Raw genomic sequence first — 22541 nt, forward strand, 5'->3', positions numbered from 1 at the left:
ATGTTTTATAAGCTGACCCTATGCTTTGTATGTTACATAATTATTTGTAACAATGCATACATGTATGATAATGTTCGATATGAAGAGAAGTCAAGTTGTTGTACTCGAGTATTTTCTACCTGAAAGCCTTTAAATGCTGCTTGAGTACATTTCATCAATCAGCTTAATATAAATGATTATTTAAGGGCAGGAGTCCATGAGTCTGAGGGGGTATTCTGGTGCTGTCAGGATCTGCCTGGTGACACAAGAATGACTGGGCCAGGATCATTAATACCTCTGCCTGGCTGCGACCCGCGAGGTGTTTACAAACATCACGAGGAGACGTCAGAGGAGTAAGCGGGACACACACACACACACACACACACACACACACACACACACACACACACACACACACACACACACACACACACACACACACACACACACACACGCCCTCTGCTCCGGACGTCACGCCCCCTCTGACAGGCTCAGTATAAGGAGGCAGAGCTCGCGCCGAGGGTTGACTCAAGACGTGTTGCGCGCGAGAGTACTGTGGGACTTTACACTGAGGACTTAAATATTTATATTTATAAAACTCAGATTTTGGATCATCTCAAACCTGATCACTGGAATAATGAAGTCTCCGAAGCTGAAACCCCAAGGTGAATATGAAGTGCTTCCCCATCCTTTATTGTGTTTATTTTTTTAATTACGCTTTAATTGTCACTATAGGTTAATAAACCAATCGAATGATCATAAGTAGTATTTAAATGCATTTTTAAACTATAAATGTTTAATTATCACCCGACAATAACTGCTTTTTATTCATATCTAATCAAATATCCATATTTTCACAATATTTTAGGTACTTTTAGTTGTTTTACTGTCAGTCCCATACTCTGCCAGCCTTCATTCATGAGATAAACAGATCTTTTTAAATGTTTCTTATATTTAAAGTTATTCATTTCGTATTATTCTCACATTTTCCTGCAGCCAAGTTGATGCACGAGGAGGATCTGACCGACGTGCTGTGTGAGTTTGACGCGGTGATGGAGGACTTCACGTCGCCGGTGGAGAAGCGTCACTTCCGGTACGATGAGCACCTGAAGACGATGAAGAGGAGGAGCAGCGCGAGCGTCAGTGACAGTGGCATCAGCGACTCAGAGAGTGAGTGGCAGAAAAAAAAACCTATATTATGTATAAAACAGATTTGGATAGAGCAGTGTGAGTGCGTGTAGAATTACACAATGCATGTTCCCAGGTTGGTTCCTGGACAACACACTCTTCCCATTTCCTGTCTTCTATCTCTATAAAAAGAAGGCACAAAATGCCCTTAATATATTATATTATTACTGTATTAAATGCCAGTGAATCATGATGATGAGATCAGAGAAACTTAATCATGTGAAGTTGCAGAAAGCATGTTTAAAATGTGCAAAAAATGTACTTCTATAAGTGCAATTTGAGACATGAGACTCCAGAAGGGATATCAGGCAATGCAGATTCAAGACTCCAAAGCTTTGTTGTCAGATGCACAGTCCCAGGCTTCTTTACTTCAGACAAATACATATAGAAATAGGAATGAAATGGTGCAATGTAAAGTAGAAATAAGCTCACTACATACATGTGGAAAGGGTAAGATACAGACAGAACGGTGAATGCTGCTAATTGTGATGAGAAATCTTTAGAGCTGTGATTGATTTGTGCATCAGGTCTCATGGCTGAAGCAGTTTGCCACGACACACAGTCCTAGAAATGCGTCTCATTTCTCTGTAACTCATTGACTTCTCCTCTGTAACGCTTCCTCCTCCCCGGAGTGTTTCTGCTCTCCGCTCCACTGCTCTGCAATACGTCTGTGCAGGTTCTTATCATGCGCCATCACGAGGGCAGATGGGGAGACAAACTGTTGCAAATGCGACCATGCATGTCTGCTCTCTCATACGATCACACGGCGAGAGAAAAGATCCTTGATCACAGTCAGGAGATCCAGCGTCAGATTAAGCTGCTACTGAATACTTTGGCACACCTGCTGCCCCCCCCCCGTATATCGTGCCTGCCCCTCTAAAGTTTGACTGCCACGCATTACTTTATTATTACTCTAACAGTGTTTTAAAGTCGGCCTCAGCTGGAGAGACACTAAATGTGAAACGCAGCACAGATTCCCAGACACGTGTGAGTGGGTTTGGACCTCTGATGGAAGATGTGGAAATATTTCACAGTCTGACATTTTGTGGAAAAGCTGAGTGGAGCCACGGCCTCTCAGTGTGAGTCCTGAGAGAGTTCAATCATTGCATCATCACTGCAGTTAGTGGTTTAGTGAGAGCTTCATCAATGCTTTGTACTCCAGCTATCATTGATGTAATTACCTCTAAAGATCTTGCAGGGGGGGGGGGGGGGTCGGTGTGGAGCTAATGAGCTCGATGATTTGAGGAGGAGGGATCAGATTCCTGCATGATCTATGTCCTCTCCATGGCAGTCTGATGGAGAGGGAGCTGTCCCACCCAGAGACGAGTATTGTGCTGCAGCCTGATGGATGGGTGGAGGTGGGGGGTGGGGGTACCGTGCACACTAACTGTGTCATAGAGACAGAGCGGAGGTAGAAGAGCTCCAGAATAAATAGAAGAGCAGAAGTGCAATCTGAGATATGACAGGGATTGATATCCGAGAGCCGTGTGTGTGTGTGTGTGTGTGTGTGTGTGTGTGTGTGTGTGTGTGTGTGTGCTCCCCATCTCCTATCTCATGCTGTGGGCTCAGTGCTGAGTGCTGGGAGTGGTGCAGGTCAGGGAGGAGGGAGGGGAGGGAGTCAGTAAGTGGTCGTCATCTGAGACGCCTTTAAGGTCCGCTGCAGAGACAACTGCTGCCTAATCTTTGTGTCACACACACTTCACACACTCATGGACATCAGGGTCAGAAGGGATGCGATTTTACAACCATTCTGCACGTCTCTGAGCGGCAGGATTAGTGAGGCGCTTTGGGAGTGATTCTCTTTGGAGTAAACAACGATACAAACGTCCCCTTTAATCCCTCTCATGGATCCATAAGAGTTATTAAGTCTTAGATACATTTGGGTGTCGTAGAGCAGGAAATGCATCCCAAAATGTGCAATAAAAAACCTCAAAGTAGTGCCCTGACGATAATCAGAGGCTTTTAGTGAATGAAATCCGACAGACAAGCCCATCGCCAGCTGCAGAAAGCCTCTACTTCATTCCGTTTGGTTACGGTGTGATTGAAATATGGTTCCTGCACAATCCAAGTGGTGATCATATCATCCTCACAGAGTAGTTTGGGAGACAAGAAACAAGAATGTGCCATGCTCTGATATCAGATCAAACGTGTCGGAGATAAATCTTGCTCCAGAGCAGAGGAGAGACGTCTCTGCTCGGTTATACTGCCGTCACTGTTTGCAGATTTCCAGAGCAGGAAACGTCTTCTTCTGGAAGAGTTTCTGCTCATATCTTCCCGGGGTCAGCAATTACTTTGGAGCACTGTTTTACCAAGTGTGTGTTTGTGTTTGTACACTCTGTACACTGAGCAAATACAAGCACATGCATGTGTGTGACAGGCCGGTGAGGAAGGGTGTGATTAGAGGAGAATGCAGTGATTACAGCCTGAAGCTCCACCGACACACACATGTGACGCTGAAAAGTGAACGCTAATCAAATGCATCTCTCTCTCTCTCTCTCTCTCTCTCTCTTGCCCTCTCTCTCTCTCTCAGGTGCAGAGTCTCTGAACAGAAACAGCTTCAGCTTCAGTGATGAGAGGCTCAACTCCCCCACCACCAACTCCCCCACTCTGATGTCACCAAAAGGTGAGCATGCAAACACACACACACACACACACACACACACACACACACACACACACACACACACACACACACACACACACACACACACACACACACACACACACACACACACACACACGCACACGCACATCTCTGTAATGAGACAGGAGGATCTCTACTAAACAAGGTAGCTCTCTCTGACCTCTGACCTTTTTACAGACCAAATATTGCTCTTATGGTATAGCACCAGTCCACATTGCCCCTCCTTTCCCTCATGCACACACACACAAACCTCTGTGACTTTGAATGCCAGAAAATACCTTAAATCCAGGTTTACTTACTCTGGCAAACACCCTCAGACAAGTTCAAAGTGAGCCGTATGACAGAATATGAAGCATGCATTATAACACATGCAGCACCATGTGTCGGATAGCTGATACTACAGCTGCACAATTTGGGGATTTCTGGCCCTGGGATGTGCTTTGTTTAACCTTATATTGCACTTTTAGAGTTTGCACCGGTCCATTTCGCAATTTGGATAAGATGTCTCCTAATCGTGCAGCCCTAGAGGACACTACAACGTTTCCTCTTCCTGGTGTAAAGTCTGTCTCCCTCTCTCTCTCCCCCTGCAGCCAAACTGGGCGACACTAAGGAGCTGGAGGACTTCATTGCCGACCTTGACAGGACATTAGAGAGTAAGTGTTAATCCCACCCGCTGTCAGCCCCCCTGATGAATTAGCCCGCATGCCGGCGCTGCCCACCGCCCGGGGATTAGGTGCAGCGTTTGTTCCCTATGTCAGTTATGCTAACGACCGTTCATGCAGTGACACGGGGGCCACACCCCCCAGGTTTTTCTACGAAAGGAGGATGTGTCAGGTGGCCGGGGCGATGAAGGAGCTGGGGCGTGTTATGTGGGCCATGAGTATCCCTTTTCACCTGTCAGTCAAACGGAGGGCTGCAACCAACACCATGCAATCTGTGCACCCACCCCCCCCCATCCTTTTCTCCTACAGCTTCTGGGTTGTTCACCAGGGTTTGCAGTGATCCTTTACAAGTCTTACATCCAAACCTTTAATAGCCTTAACCTTAAATGCTATTAAAATGCCTTAAATCAATCGTTCAAAAGTTTAAACGTGCAAAACTAAATGGGAAGTAGGATTAGGCAATATAAAATCCTAAAAATGGTTGATAACATTTATATCTTACACAATGACCCCTTACCCTAAAACAGATTATACATTAATTGACATTTTTGTCTATTTTATAATGCAATTAATTCAGAATTCAATTCAAAATATGAATAACAAAATGCAGATCAGTTTTATTTTTTGTCTCAAAATGTGTGATAGAAGATACCGGGGCTGCACCATTCTGCAAAGTATAACCAGTTGCTATTTCCTACACTTTTGTAAATGAAAATGGCTCCAGAGTTGCATTCAGAGTCTTAAAAAGTCTTGCATTCCACTTGCTTTCAGCCTGTGTACCTGCATACTGTAACCTCAGACTGCAGCAGGCGTTATTTAGAAGCTTGCACAACATCATAAGCAAAACACACACAAGACTAGTTGCTTTATCCACTACGAGGCCGGAGAGTGTTTGAACCTGCATCAGAGTTTGAGGAATGCATGCTGGGTTAAACTGTACATGTCAGGAATGGAGTGAGACCGGTGTAGGAGTAGTATTCCTACACTCTGGTACTTCTACTGTTACTCAAGTACAAGATCTCAGTACTTCTACTTTTACTAAGGTACAAGACCCGAGTACTTCTCCCCCGTTAGCGCGGGACAGCAGGCGTGTTTACGGCGGTGTTTACGAGCACCGGGCTGTGAAACCGTACGTCCGCCGCTCTCAGAATAGAGTCCAGTTTCTAATCGTGTCTGTCTGTCTCTGGCTCTCCTCAGGCATGTGACACCCAGGCTCACTTATAGAGTGTGTGGGACGTCTGGACCCCTCCAATCGAGCAGCTAACACACAACCCCCACCCCCCCCAGATGAAGTGGCTCCACCACGGAACCGAATCTAGCCTCCTAACTCCACCTGGATCGAGTCAGAATTAGCATCGTAGGTACCCTGAGGACAAGAGCGGGATGAAAAGTCGGGAGGAATGACGATGTGGAATATAACAGTCACTGGAACATTCATACCCCCCCCCCCACCAGACCAGGTTACACTCCCTCATTCAACACTTGAGCTGGAAGAGTATTTAAAAAAGGACAAGGCTTTTGATAATAGAAATATATTTGTAATTTTATAGAGCTTCTTATTGTAAAGTTTTCTTTTTGTTGGGAAATATATTTTTGTATCTTCTGTAAATAATAATTGTGCCAAATTTCTATTGGTTTATTAACAGATCTGACTCTGGAGTAAAGAGGGTTCATACTGATAACTTAATCACTTCTGAACAAAAACTGGAAAGCTATATATGTGTATTTAATACCGCTAACGCCTGCCAGAGATGAGATTAAAATATTGTTCTTTATTAACGCGTGGCTCCGCCCTTTATTCATCACTCCTCTGAATCAAATGTGTGATTGTTTTAATTCCCCCCTCTCTCACTAACCAACACAACCTACCTAGTTATACGTTATGCAGCAGTAGAATAACCAATTTGATGGAAATCCAATAGCATATTTCACATTGAGTTTCCATATTTTTGCAGAAAGTCCAAAGCTAAAAACAAATCACACAAGTATTGATTTCCTTTAGAGGCCGAGGGTTTCCTGAATTGGAGCTGCAACGCAGTGAGTGACAGCTGGCTGCTCACCACCTCCAACACCACTTCCCATGTGTGTGTGTGTGTGTGTGTGTGTGTGTGTGTGTGTGTGTGTGTGTGTGTGTGTGTGTGTGTGTGTGTGTGTGTGTGTGTGTGTTGTGTGTGTGTGTGTGTGTGTTTCCATGCTGATCTCCCTCTGAATAGTTGGCTTACTTTCCAGGACCGAAGCCAACACATTTCTGCAGACAGAGACAGGAAAACTAAATGCATCGAACTAAAACTAAAAAAGTTGCATAATTTGATTGAAATGTGGATGAATTTATGCACTAAAGTCCTCCAAAAATAAAGACAACCCCAAACAGACTGCATGTAATTTAGTAAAAGGTTAAAGTCTGCATTTGTACGGCGCTGTTCCAGTTTTTGTAACCAGTCAAAGTGCTTTGACATTCATAAAGGCTGCCATTGAAGCTCAGAGGGATGAATATGCACACACACTCACACACCATTGGTCATTGGAAGTAATTTGGGATTAAGTCTCTCCCCCAGGAGGACCATCTACCCCCTGAGCCACAGCAACAGTACAGCAGGAAGAGGTGTGGCCCGGCACTTCCTCCCCAGGACAGTAAATTCATCCACGCAGCGACACGCAGAAATAGAGACTCGGCGTCTCCGACCCTCTGCGCTCATTCATCAAGCTCTCAACAAAACCGGGACTTACGTAACCTCTGTAGCAACAGGGTCTATTTCCAGAGGTGGAGGGAGACAGGAGGGTGTGACCCCGTCCTGGCCTGCAGCAGGTGGGGCTCGAGGCATGTCCGAGACCCCACTCATCCCCACATGTCTGCTGACCACCAGGGGTAAAGGTCACAAATGACGAGCTTCCGTACCGGGTGCATGGTGGTAACGCAGCAGGTGCACACAGACCTGGGGTTGCAATAAACTGTGTCATGTGTTTAAAGGAACCATCCTGCAGTTTAGTATAAGAGTTTTATAAAGTTTAGATACTTAAAGAGACAGATTTAACAAATAAATGATCCAAAAATGTGTAAAAAAGGCCAAGAAATCCTGACTTTTAGTGCTAATTTATGGTGAAGCAGGTTCTACATTTCCCATAATGCAACTCAATGCTCTCACTACTCCTGAATGGTTAAGGTTGTCTTGAAAACTTCGTTCTGCTCAGCTTTCTGTTATAATTTTTAATGAATTATGAATGAAGTCACGCAAAGATGCTAATTAGCGCTGGGCAAAAAGTTACTGACATCTGTAGGCGACTTTCATCAGTGATAAATAATAATACCTTACATTTTGGGGTTTCATATCATTTTTAAGTGACACAGATGAAGATAAACAGGTCCATGTATGATTGTGTCACCGCTCCATTCAGGTGAAGATATTCGGAGTATTTAAGAAGCAGCTACACTGTTAGCATAGCTGCGATCAAGCTGAACTCAGAATCATGAGGTAGATATTCAGCCTCTATTTAATCCATTTATTGCAATAAAATCTGAGTAAAATCAGTTGTTTTGAGTTCAAACCGCTATAGTAAACTTACATAAACGACCCTCAATCACGTGACGCGAGGTCAACATGTCTTCAGCGTGTAAAAACAACCTTTGTCTCCAAATCCAGACAACCCTGTCTGCACCACCTTTCACCTCATCAGGGTTATTGACTCAGACTTTAGAAAGCTCCTTTCAGAGAAACAAAAGCCATTGCACAAGAGTTTTCACAGGCTAAGTGGTGCTTCTCATGAGCGGTAAACTGATGCGTAAAATCAGCGGCGGGCCTCTTAAATCTGTCCTTCAACGTGGCGTCAGACTAAATGCATCTGAAGGAAGACGTCATGCAGCTTGCGTCTGATTTGTGCCGCAGCCTTTGATTTAGCTTCCTATGAAGGGTCCTGTTTTGAAGTGCGCAAATGAGACCTCAGCCCACAAACTGAGAGTCGCTCCCAGCTGTGCACGGCTCCCAGTCAGTGGATGGATCCCAGTATCAGCCAGACGGTGTTAGTGTGATGGCAGGAAGCTGGCCCGGACCCCCAGTTGGCCGAGGGGAGCACCCTGCACCTATCTGCACTGTTCTGCACCACGGCGCTGATCTGAGAGACCGTGTTGACACTACACTTGATCCCCTTGAGGGCAGCGGGGGGGCTTCCCCTCTTGTCTAAAACAACCTTCCCACTTGGCAGAGTTGGGCATCTTTTTGGCAGCATGGGTCGGGCCCCGTACAAGTGTTAGCTTTCCCAGCGGACACAGGGCTGGGAGTGTGGGAAAGCAGGAGACTCGGGGTGGATGGAAGATAAGACAACACAGTCTGATCACACCGAGACAGATGGAAATACGCTGCAAGCAAAACCACTGGTGCTCTTGCTTTGAACTATGATTATTTTTACCAGAAAAGTTCATTTATTGCCAGCGTTTCAGCGCATGTTGAGACCTTGCACTGCTTGTTAATGTCAAATCAGGAAGCCAATAAAATCAAGCAACAGGTGGGACAACTTCTTTCTGTTCAGTGTCAGCATGTGATATTGAGAACAACAAAAAGGGGATTAAAGTGTGGCTGAAAGAGTTAAAAGAATCATCAAAATCTCAGGATTATTATGCGATAAGAGAACACAGGAGGGACCCTATCACATCGGGACGCTAGAAATGCATTACCAGCCAACCATTGATTTCCCAGGGTAACGTCGCCGTACGGTATGCTTTTCGAGACCACTGTTCAGCTTTTAAGAGCCGAGTCACACTGCTCGTTAATGTGTCATTTGGCCCAAGAAACAAATCAAATCAATCTAGAGACTCTCTCCTTTCACCGCTACGTCTCTCAGTCTGATCAGTGTGAGGACAACATATGGGTAGCTTTCTGAGCTGAAGCTGAATGAAGCTTTGGGAGTTTAGATGATAGAGGAGAAAGTGACAGAGAAACACACACACACACACACACACACACACACACACACACACACACACACACACACACACACACACACACACACACACACACACACACACACACACACACACACAGCTAACCCTGCTGCCATGTGTCAGTGTTCTCATGGAGATGGGTCCCTGTGGGAGGCCCCAGAAGTCTGCTGAAGTGGTCTCTCTATGAATAGTCTGGGCAGAGACACACACATGTGTGTCCACATCACAAAGAGACAGAAAGACACACACACACACACACACACACACACACACACACACACACACACACACACACACACAGACACACACACACACAGACACCCCCCCCCCCACACACACACACACAGACACACAGACACACAGACACACAGACACACACACACACACACACACATCTGGACAGCAGTGCAGTGATGGAAAGCTGAGCCTGATATGATATTTGGTGTGTGTGTGTGTGTGTGTGTGTGTGTGTGTGTGTGTGTGTGTGTGTGTGTGTGTGTGTGTGTGAGTGTGTGAGGTACTTCACTTCAGTATTTTTTCTTCATACTAAATATTTCTCTATCATTTTAAAGCAAATGTTGAGCTTTTCGCTCTTCTACATTTATCCCATAACGATAGCTCCGTCCTTCAGTTCGTCTTAATGATACAAATGATAAATAAATGAATGATGATGATGATGATGTTCTTCTATGGAATAATATGTGGTGTTCGTACTTTGACTTTAGTAAATATTAAAGTGCTTCTTCCACCTCTGTCTACAGATCATACTGTACACATGTATGCCTTGAGACGGTGTGTGTAGATACATTGGTGTGTGAGCATGTTGGTGCATGTTCACCGTGTTTGTGTGTGTGTGTGTGTGTGTGTGTGTGTGTGTGTGTGTGTGTGTGTGTGTGTGTGTGTGTGTGTGTGTGTGTGTGTGTGTGTGTGTGTGTGTGTGTGTGTGTGTGTCTTTACCTTGCTCTGTTTGCTCACAGAAAGAAGGTCAGTTGGTTTTTCTGAGGGTTAGCAGGTTCAGTCAAGTCAAGTGAGCCGGAGATTTCATTCTCAAAGATGTGTCAATAACAAGAAGTCTGGCTTTGTTGGACGTCTTCAGAGCTCTGAAGCGGTTAAAAAACCTGAGAAGAAGAGTACAAAGTACAATATTTAAAGGATTGCAATCAGGGATTTAATTCATACACTTAATATGAATGATTTTGAGATGAAAGGAAGATGAGATCAGGTTTATTAACAGCGGTCTGAGAGGCAGAAGCATTAGTGGAAACCGAATAACGATCCACTACTCAAATTCAGTTTTCATTTTTATTGGACGCTTTAAAAAAAACACGTAAAGGAGACGAAGGGGGGGGAATACAGTACATACAGCACAGCTACTGATATCAATGCATACGAAAAAAAAAAAAGGTCAGACAAAAAATGAGAACATTTGTGCAAAACAGATCCCTGGTGTTTTTAATAATCACATTTTCCCAATTATTTCTCCCCTATCTCCTTTTGTAGTCTGAGAGTCAAAGATATTTCCTTTCAATTGAGCGGACAGAGTTGATCATGTAATGGAGAAGAGCATCAGAGGGATTTCTTTATTGTATTTTTACTGCAGTAATCCTCAAAATGCATCCCTGTTATTGAGACCTTTCGGGATATTTCCAAGGTGCAAAAAGGTAGAATCTCAGCAGCAGAATCTCCCAGTTTTAAAAAGCGAGCTGACTAAGTGTAAAAGCTTCATCTGTACAAATGACCTCTGAACTTATTCGAAGGGTTCAGACTCACAGAGACGAGGACTGATTGACAGCCATGGAGGTAATTGTGATTGAGCTCATGCAGCCCCTTTAATTACACCTCCATTATGACCTCCATCAGCACTATCAGAGCGACTTATCTGTGACCTGACTGACAGCGTGTGTGTGTGTGTGTGTGTGTGTGTGTGTGTGTGTGTGTTACCTTGACTTATGATACTACAGCTGTCGTTAAATGTAGAAACAACACCGGAGGATGAAGTACGAGACGTTTAACGCCAATAAAGACCACTAAGTGACTCTGAATGAATCGAGCATGAGGAAATGTTGCCTCTTCGTCACCTTGGGAAATTAGGTCACAGTGTCCTGAGCAGGCAGATGCTTCTCTCTCTCTCTCTCTCTCTCTCTCTCTCTCTCTCACACTCACACACACACACACACACACACACACACACACACACACACAGTCTGCACAATGTGTGGGTGTGTTGAATCTGACTGAGAAGTGAATTTACTGCGTTCTTGCAGCTGATCGGAGAGCTCAGTAGCAGGTGCTGAACGCTTCTCATTAAACTCGTTCCTTTAGGGAAGCTCGTGATGGGACTCATGACTTTTTGCTTCTTTGATAACTCAAAATCTCTATTTTAAAACAAGAACACAAGGCAAAGGACAGTTGTGCAACAGCCTTAATCGTTGTGTTTGTTCTCCTTATTCTCTGAGAGAAAAGAGAGTATCTACTGCTGATCTGGGGAGCCGATTAACCAATAATCTGTGACCAAATAAGCCCATGTAGAGATCCTCTCACTGTCTGGAACATTCACAGCGAGCAAGTGCACGTAATGGCATGAAACCAGTAGGAAACACACTCCTTAAGGGTAAAAAATAAGGGTATTTAACACTAAGAATGTCTGACTGTAGGGACAACGAGATTCAGGAAGTCAAATCAAAACAATTCAAAGAATGTCATGAGACTCTTTGTTCCTTGATTTTTTTGCAAATTGCATAAGAAAAAATGCCTTTGAGGATTCCCAACACAGGTGAAAATATTCCTAAATATAATTCAAGGCGTGCACTGAAGTGTGTGTCCTGTGCTAATGTGACGTATTACTGAGGTAGAGGAACGCGCAGGTTTTCCATGTGTCTGCAGCAGAGGAGTCTCTGGGCTCGGAGCCGGTGAATTCCCAGCCAGCGTTCAGACACAGCTGCTTCCCTCGGCTGCTCCTCACCCCGCCTGCACTTCCTAATATTCCTCCCTTCAAGCTGCAGGGTTTATGAGAGGAGAAAATCAGATACTGGTGTCACTTTTCGGTAAAGTTTCAGCCTTTTTATCCATCAAAGATAAAAGGCAATCCAAGAACAACAGTTCAACTTGGATGCTTGCATCAAATTGAATGAAATCCAAATTAAAAAACTGTTGTTACACTCATCAAAAGACTTTCACAGAAGGTCTTTAAGAAAAACTCACTTTGGAGCGTACGAAAAACCAAACTTTTATCATATGATGAACATTCTTCAGATTTTTGCTTTGACTAGCAAAAGGAAATGTATGATTTCAGTTTCAGGAACAAATGAGATGAACTCACAGTTAGCATTGATTTGCTAAAACCACATCATCTCCTTTCTTGTGGTTCATGGAGGGTCTACGTGTCCCAGGGACCGGTCTGCAGACTCTGAGTCATGCTGACGAAGGGGAGGGTGACCCTGTGTTTCCAAACTGATGATTCACTGAGTGCTGCATATGAGATGAACGTGGAGTCCACGTGTGACTGCATTCAATTTCTCTGTTAACCCATTAACTCATTCTGTGTGTGTGTGTGTGTGTGTGTGTGTGTGTGTGTGTGTGTGTGTGTGTGTGTGTGTGTGTGTGTGTGTGTGTGTGTGTGTGTGTGTGTGTGTGTGTGTGTGTGTGTGTCTGGCTCCCATCTGTTTCCATTTCCTCCCATTTGTCATTCTGCCTCTCTGGATCTTCATTGCTGCTAATAAACAGATCCAGTATGTTGTTCAGTAGTCCACACACACCTCTGCACCTCTACACCCCTTCTCCCTTGTATCCTTTCTGTCACTTTTACAAAAGGAAGAGGGACAGACACCGCCATCTACATCCCAGCGTTCTCGAACAGGTCTAAGCGGTCCGTGCTGCCGTGCATCAGTGAGTCTGTACCTCAGTTTCTCTCTCAGTTATCATGTGCATGCTGTGCTATCCAGCGATGCAATTTGTCCCCTTTTAATTCCTAAATGGCCCCCAGTGCAGCCACAATGAACCCTCTCTTCTCTCAATGGACCTCTCTGTGCTGAACACTTATCTGCTCCTGTGATGCCAGCAGGGGATTAAACAGAGGGAGAGACAGAGAGAGAGAGAGAGAGAAAGAGAGAGAGAGAGAGAGAGAGAGAGAGAGAGAGAGAGAGAGAGAGAGAGAGAGAGGAGAGGTAAATCAGTTCGTTCTACGACAAATAATGTCAAATAGATTCTAAACGAGACGACTAAACGTCATCACGCCCAACATTAGCCTCCTTTAGCTTAGCGGTGGTGACGTGAAGTCATGTGACCGTGCTGTAGTTCCTTTATAGCCCAACATTAGCCTCCTTTAGCTTAGCGGTGGTGACGTGAAGTCATGTGACCGTGCTGTAGTTCCTTTATAGCCCACCATTAGCCTCCTTTAGCTTAGCGGTGGTGACGTGAAGTCATGTGACCGTGCTGTAGTTCCTTTATAGCCCACCATTAGCCTCCTTTAGCTTAGCGGTGGTGACGTGAAGTCATGTGACCGTGCTGTAGTTCCTTTATAGCCCAACATTAGCCTCCTTTAGCTTAGCGGTGGTGACGTGAAGTCATGTGACCGTGCTGTAGTTCCTTTATAGCCCAACATTAGCCGCCTTTAGCTTAGCGGTGGTGACGTGAAGTCATGTGACCGTGCTGTAGTTCCTTTATAGCCCAACATTAGCCGCCTTTAGCTTAGCGGTGGTGACGTGAAGTCATGTGACCGTGCTGTAGTTCCTTTATAGCCCAACGTTAGCTTTAAATCCATCATCCCTGCACCACTCTCTAGCTTAGCCTTCAGAAAGAGGAGACAGAGCTATTGGAGGTTTAATTTAGGTGGTGTGAGGCAGTGAAAGAGAAGCTGTCCTTCACAGATTTCTGTTTGATTACAGCCAAACCACACAGAGCCTTTCAGAGAGCTGATCAACAGCTCAGTCACACAGGCCTCTTCATTCAAACCAACATCAAAACAGAGCTGAAGGATCTCTCAATGCAGTTGTTGTTGCTGGAATTTTAGCATTTTAGTCTCCTTTTTTCGAGGAGAGACATGAAACTGGGGACTCTGACTATTCTCTAACTGGTTATCTAATCTATCTTCCTTATTCCTTTTGTTTTAAACACACTCCCTCGCTCCTGATGCATTACCATTAAACATTAATGGGCAGCCGCTGTGTAAACCCTCAATACTTCAGGTAAACATTATTTCTGCAGACATTGTTAATAATTAAGTTACACCAGATGCTGCCTCCCCTCCTCCTGCTTTCACTTCTCCTCCCATCCTCCTGTTTTATTTCCCTCTCTCCCTCCCAGTCTGTCTCTCATCCTCCTCCCCCTCCTCCTCTTAAACTAACCTTGTCCCCATCTATTGTCTTTTAAACTTTTCTGCCGCCTTTCACCCTCAGCACGACCTCTGGCATTTTGAAGAAGGGCGGGTCTACTTTATCGTTGCCTCTTGATCCCTCTATTAGTGTCCACCCCCCCCCCCCCGGGTGAGGAAGGTGGGTCAGGGTTTAGCTCCGGGACAGATCCAGCACCCTATCATTAGAGATGAGCGTGCACGAGAGCAGACTTTCCACGGGAACTGGACCCTGAGGGGGGAAACCTCACCTGGGATCACCTGACCGACACTGAGGACTTTCTGCTGCACTAATGAATGTTCTCTCTCTTTCACACACACACACACACACACACACACACACACACACACACACACACACACACACACACACACACACACACACACAAATGACCATAAATCAACATCTGACTTTAGCAATACACCTCTAACTGTCACACACAGTTCTCTATGACAGCATTCTGTCTCCTGAAAGGTGAGCAGCTTCTTCAACGCACTCGTGTCGACGCTTCACCTGAAGAGTTACTGCCGCTGCCTCCTCAGGGCACACTCTCCTGCTCTATCCTCCAGAACTTAAAGGAATCTGTTTCATTCTCAGCCGAGCCTGCAGGGCGTCAGTGAAAGCATCGCGCATAATTACTGACCAGTACAGGAGTGGGAGGGTGGGGGAGGGTGGGGTGGGGGATACTCTGAGACAAAGGACAGGAGCGTTTGAAGTCCTTTGTCTCGCACCTACGCCTGTGTGTCTTAGTGTTTGCCTAAACAGTAGAAACAGGAGTGTGTGTGTGTGTGTGTGTGTGTGTGTGTGTGTGTGTGTGTGTGTGTGTGTGTGTGTGTGTGTGTGTGTGTGTGTGTGTGTCAGTAAATAAGACATGTAATAAGATATTGTTCCCGATGCTCTGTCCGTTCCTGCCCAGATTTATGTTTTCGTTTTCTCTGACACTAAATCAGAGTTTCAAAAGGCAGTGATTAAATCATGCATATTGTTCAGTGTGTGTGTGTGTGTGTGTGTGTGTGTGTGTGTGTGTGTGTGTGTGTGTGTGTGTGTGTGTGTGTGTGTGTGTGTGTGTGTGTGTCTGTGTCTGTGTCTGTGTCTGTGTCTGTGTGTGTCTGTGTGTGTGTGCAGAAGGTGTGTGACCCCGCACCTCTCATCATTCATAAATCACACGGTTAGCCAGTCCCTGAACGCATCAGACTGTGTGTAGTGAAGGCCTCTTTCAACAGTTGAGCGGGGGGGGGTAATACATTACTGTCACATTAAGTGCATAATAACCCCTCCTGTGGAAAGCTGAGGTCTGTACCTATCCTCCTGTCCTCCTGCTGAGGTTCAACAAGACGCTGCACGCTGCTCTGCTCCACACATTTGTCCTGAGCGCTGAGTTATGAGGAGATTCAACGAGGAAAATATTACCTTCAAGTCAAAGCGAAACTCTCTGGGGACTTTACAGATGATCCTATTGTGCAATACAGACAACACAATACTTGTTATAACGGTGTAAACTTCAAATAAGTCCTACGCTTTAGACTCTGCACTGCATCAAACTACTGCATGTGAGGAAGGCTACAAAAACCCAATCTTGCAGTATATATATATAAGTATATTTGTCTAATAACTATTCAAAATGTGTCTTAGCACTTTAATGTAAGAGCTCATAACTTAAAAGGGAACAATGCAGGGAGATATAGGGCCTTGTTTTCAGACGATGCATCTCAGATGGAGCGTTTATTTTTACTTTTTGAAGAGAAAATCACAAACTTCAGAAAGCTTTGGAGTATTTCTGACAAAACATTTCCTGATTCTGTTCAAATGTAGTTCAAAATAAGTGTTCCCAGCTGCTTCAAGACCTAATTTATCCAAACATCCCATCGTATTTCAAGACCTCTTACCAAGCACATTTCTACTTGTTCTATCAGCAGATTTATGCTCTTTGTTTTTGTTACTGTATTACTTGGTTTTGGAGCAGCATTTTTTCCAGTATGAATTTGAATGATCTACAGCTGCAACACTTTATAAATAAGTCCAATTAAAAACCCCAAATATGTGTCATTAATGGTCAACAACGTTTATCTGATAAACATCTGAGATCCAGAACAATAACCCAACCTATAAAAACAGTGAATGAAGTGACTGACTGTCTGCAGGATCTGCTTTCTAATGTGAGTCTTTCCCTTTTGTCCTGATATACTGAGCAATGAAACCTAAAATGCAAACATAAAATGATGCAAACTTCATTGCTTTTGGGGCCTTTTTGTTAAATTAAGCACAATTAAATCAGCGTAGCAAGAGGAACACAACAAAGCTCACATTCACTGGAATCAAGTTTTATCCTTCTTGATATTTTGTAAAAAGTTGCCCTAGTTTTGCTCCGAACATACACAAATACATCAGCCAGATAATGAGACAAACGCTGGAGATCAAAGTGTGTTTTAGCCTGGATTTGAAGCAGTTAATGGAGGGGGCCGCTCTGATAGGGAGTCCTAATAATCAGCTGGAACTCGGAGCATTTCAGAGGAGAAACATTAGGAAGAATCCGCTCAAAAGTCAGACTCAGATTCTCTTTATTTCAGCATTTCTGTTTTCAAAGATCTGTCATTTTTGCAGTGAAATCCTGCAGGCTAACTCAACAGCTAAATGGCTGGCATTTGCTTTCCCTCCACCCTTCAGGTTGTCAGTGGCGTCCAGCAGTCAGAGGAACAGAAGCTGTGTCAGCTGGCAGCAGAAAGGAAACGCGTTCAGAGGCATTTCCTGAGCGTTGAGGTAATTAGGCGCACCGAGCCTCAGACACACACACACACACACACACACACAGGAATAACCGAAGCTAACTGCGGCTACGCTAATTACACTGTTCCTTTGCTTTCTGTTTCGTGCAACGTTCATCCAGTTAGAGAGGGGGCAGGAAACCATATCACTGCTGGGTCATTTCCAAAGCCCATCAGGGAGGGAAATAATATGATGGACTTCAATTAGAAGAGAGGGAATCATCGTTAGTGATCATGTATGTGACGCAATCAGAGAGGAAATACGTCTTCCCTTGGCTTTCCAAAACAGGTCCGACTCCTGGCTTCAGTGGAGTAAAGGTCACACACACACACACACACACACACACACACACACACACACACACACACACACACACACACACACACACACACACACACACACACACACACACACACACACACACACACACACACACACACACACACACACACACACACACACACACACACACACTGCTGTGTCGAGGTACAGTCTTGGGAGGAATGTCTGGGTGTGGGGAGGATTGTATGTTGTTTTTTCTTTCGCAGCGATTCTTCAGGATAAAGGCTTTCAGACAATCAGAACTGGAGGAAAACTGGACCTTCTCAGCCCGAGAGCTCCCTCTGTACCTGTCAGAGTGCGACGTCATCGTTCGTCATCATTATGCTCATCACTGCTCCTCTCCTCGGGGCTTGTTGTCAGTGGATAAGCTCGGGTTTAGACCCCGTCTGTCTGTCTGCAGGACGACAGGTCAACGGCTCCACCCGTGTTGTTGAGAGGAGACAGAGAGGGGAAGGAAAGGTGAAGCGTAAACACAACTACACAGCTGACGGCATCATTCCTGTCTGTATTCCTCATCAAGGAAGGAGACATTCATTCAGGAGACATTCATTTCCATCAGTATGAAGGAGCAGCTTTATCTCATATCATCTGAAATATACAGGAATGCAGCTGTGCCAACATGTGGAGGAACTGCTGCGATGTGTTCCTCACACTGTGTCCAACATTTAAACCACTTCATGTATTTAATCCCTTCAGTTGCTAGGCAGATTTGGATTTATCAATCATTATAAAACATATCAGAGATATTATTCTGAAATGGACCAATCAGACAATGACTACTTTTACTGTCACTACTTTAAGTACATTTAGAGGAGAGTACTTTCTACTTTCACTGGAGGAACATTTAGAATACTTTTACTGTGACAGAGTATTCCTACACTCTGGTACTTCTACTTTACTCAAGTACAAGACCTGAGTACTTCTACTTTACTCAAGTACAAGACCTGAGTACTTCTACTTTACTCAAGTACAAGATCTGAATACTTCTACTTTACTCAAGAACAAGATCTGAGTACTTCTACTTTACTCAAGTACAAGACCTGAGTACTTCTACTTTACTCAAGTAAAAGATCTGAATACTTCTACTTTACTCAAGAACAAGATCTGAGTACTTCTACTTTACTCAAGTACAAGATCTGAGTACTTCTACTTTACTCAAGTACAAGACCTGAGTACTTCTACTTTACTCAAGTACAAGACCTGAGTACTTCTACTTTACTCAAGTACAAGATCTGAGTACTTCTACTTTAACTAGAGTGCCAGATCCATATTTGTACAAAGCTTACAGTGTGACTTTTTGGGATGAAGAAATGTGAATGAAGCTTGATTTTGAAATATGGTTTGACGTGGTGGTGTGAGAGAAGGAAACTGGACCGAAGGAATGAGAGAGAGAGAGAGAGAGAGAGAGAGAGAGAGAGAGAGGGAGAGAGAGAGAGGGAAACAAATCTGCAGAACAAATCAGTGCAACATCTGCTGTACACACACACACACACACACACACACACACATACACACACACACACACACACACACACGACAGGGCCAGATGTGTGTGTGCAAGGTCAGCAGAACGCAGCATATCCTCATGTGACTGTGAGGAGAGAAGGGCACACACAGATTGACCACACACACACACACACACACACACACACACACACACACACACACACACACACACACACACACACACACACACACACACACACACACACACACACACACACACACACACACACACACACACACACACACACACACACACACACACACCGCAGAATCAGTTCATTCAAACAAGCCACACACCTTCAACAGATGGAGAGGAGACAGACTCAGGTGAGAAATATTTAACACGTACCAACCATATCTATAAATAACCTTTAGTGCACAGGATGCTTTCTGAAAGAAGTCCAAAACTCAGTTTAAAATAAACATATATATTATGAAGAACATTAGGAAAATAAAATACATAAATATAGAAATACAATAAAAAGTATGTGTGTATATGTATTATATATGTATATATGTGTATATGTATATATATGTATATATGTGTATATGTATATATATGTATATATGTGTATATGTATTATATATGTATTATATGATTATTGATTTGGTTTAAATCGCTTCAGTATGAATGGATTTAGAAACGAGTAATGGTCGAGGCAGAAACACCTTATATTTGGAACTGTTTTGTTTTGCGCGACTTAGGAATCAACAACCTAACAGATAACTAATAACACGGTGCAGGAAGAGGCAGGTTATCTGAAGCCTCTACCTTCAATCCGATTCAATGCTCTTTTGAAAACAAGATGCGTAAAGATGTGTGTTCTTCTTTTGCCTTCATGTAGAAAATGTTGAATGTATGTGCAAAGAACACCTGACACACGTGAGGTATCATTTGGGTTTTGAGACTCCTCCCACAGCCTGGGTGCACACATGCATGTTGCAGAAAAACTGATTCCCCTCTTCCCGTTTTGTGCTGTGAATCTTCTCAACTATACTCAACACTCGAGGGGAAAAGTGCCTCAAAATAATATTTCTTTGGGCTGATATAAACATGTTTGACTGCTGAAGGAGGTCAAGGTCAGAGGTCAGAGGATCTATAGGAGGGTTCGGGTGTGTCCTCTCTACTCAGCCCTGAGAGAAGGGAGACTCCCTGCCTCCCCCATAAATCAACATGAGTGAAAGACACACACTCATGTCCTCATGAGGGTTGGAAATAAAACACACACTACAAAAATAAAGCAAACCCTTTGACGCATTCTTTAAAACTGAAGAGCTGTCTTTTCAGTAAGAGTGTTGGGTCCAAAATAGTGTAGACCTTAAGATCTGATACTGAATAAACCCAAAATAATCATCAGATGTTCCTATGATAAACATCTTGTTGCTACAACGCGACCGAACACAAACAAAGCGCTGTTTAGCAGTCGTCAGGGACCTATCTGCTCTGAGACGGACCACAGCAACACTTTAACAGAACCACATCCTCTGCATGATGCAACACCCGTCAAAGGACTGAAACACGGCCGAAATATCAGTATGGGAAGTATTAGTAATGGTACTTTCACTGCCTCTGATGCGTCACTGCACAGGGAGGGTAACGCTCGATCACAGCCAGGAGCGTTTGGCTTTCAAGAAATGGACAGTTAGCTTTTGTAATTTCCCCCCTCTTATATCCAATAGTGTTTTAGCTCATAGAGTCCTGTTGTGAACCTGGAAACGGTGAGAGTATGTTAGAAATGAACAGTTCGGGTCCACAGCACATAGAAACTGCCGGATGCTAACTTGCACATGTTGGGCAATTGGCAGTAATTAGCCTTTTAGCATCTGCAGACAATAGCTAAAAAATGCTGTGGTCAATTTGGACAATTTTGGACAAGTTCTGGGGGATATTGAGGTGCATTTCTGACATTTTCAGGGTCAAAAATAGCAGTTTTACTAGAATTTAGCCATATTTGTACTCCTGTTGGACTGATTTTGATGATTTTGGGTCGATTTTAAAGATTTAGGGGACTCAAACCTGCTCATTTTGATCCTACATTGGTCAGAAATGGACTCAGCCTCCTCTATAACCTCCAAAACAACTTCAGAATGATCTTGATCTGCTAATCAATGCAATTCATGCTAATTGTGCACATTTCCCAACATATGCACGTTAGCATCCGGTAGTTTCTATGTGCTGGGGACCCCTACTATACATCTCTAGCATAACACTTTGGGTTACTCAGCATTTCCAGGGTTCACACTGCTTGTAAGTTCACTAAAACCAAATGCATGAGTGGATTTGTGGAGGCAGACATGGAGGGGGGGGGGGTTTAAATAAGACTGTGTGGCGGCAAGTAATCTGTAAGTGGTTTGAAAAGTGGCACTGCCAACACCAAGTGGAAAGGTTTCCCGTCCTTGTGTCTCATTAGCCTGATATTACACACACACACACACACACACACACACACACACACACACACACACACACACACACACACAGCTATCTGGATCTGAGTTAGCCATCTGTAGCGGCTCTAATCATTCAGCATTTTCCACTTCAGCCCGGCGAGGCTTACCTGAGTTATTCAATAACCCAGCACACGGTTCCAATGACTTCCCAGTGTACGTGTTAATGTGTTGAGGCTTTAACTGTGTGCCAGCGACAGAGAGGAACACACACTGACTCTCAGACACGACAGCTAAGACTCAACCCTCACACTGAGTGGTGAAACATCCACTGCGTTAACCACACGGTGTGTTTGTGTAGCATTACCGAGGAACCGTTTTCCAAAGCTTTCTGCGTGTACGTTAGATGTGTGTTTCAGTCCCAACGCTCATTCCATGTCTGTGTTCCCAGACCTTGTGGGAAATGTGAGTCCTGGAGACATTTTCAGGCTCTGTTCTGTGGTTCCCCCCCTACTTAGATAGTCCTTAATGCCTCCAAAGTGAGACGTTGAGGAGTGAACCCGAATCCAAATGGCACACATCAGCCTTCTTTTGACTCCTAGCTAGTTTCTCCTACACACAGATCCTGATCACAGGTGAGAGTTGCACCATAGATCAGCTGGTACAGCCGCTCCCTCTCCACCGAGGTCACGGTCCAATGAGGGTCAATCATTGGCGTCAATTCAACTGTCAATAAAAACACACTCAATGACCCTGCCTCTGACTCTACATCCTCTTCAAAAGTCAAG

General features: G+C 44.3%; 1 protein-coding gene across 1 annotated transcript; it reads left to right on the plus strand.

The window, feature by feature from the left end:
• Positions 1-484: 484 nt before the first annotated feature.
• On the plus strand, positions 485-5911 carry rgcc (regulator of cell cycle). Its single transcript, XM_063888595.1, has 5 exons — positions 485-644; positions 976-1149; positions 3698-3790; positions 4402-4464; positions 5671-5911. The coding sequence occupies exons 1-5, from the start codon at positions 617-619 to the stop codon at positions 5676-5678; spliced, it is 366 nt and encodes a 121-aa protein (XP_063744665.1). The 5' UTR covers positions 485-616; the 3' UTR covers positions 5679-5911.
• The last annotated feature ends 16630 nt before the right edge of the window (positions 5912-22541 follow it).

Source organism: Eleginops maclovinus, chromosome 7, assembly GCF_036324505.1.
Source record: "Eleginops maclovinus isolate JMC-PN-2008 ecotype Puerto Natales chromosome 7, JC_Emac_rtc_rv5, whole genome shotgun sequence".
NCBI classification, from domain to species: Eukaryota; Metazoa; Chordata; class Actinopteri; order Perciformes; family Eleginopidae; genus Eleginops; species Eleginops maclovinus.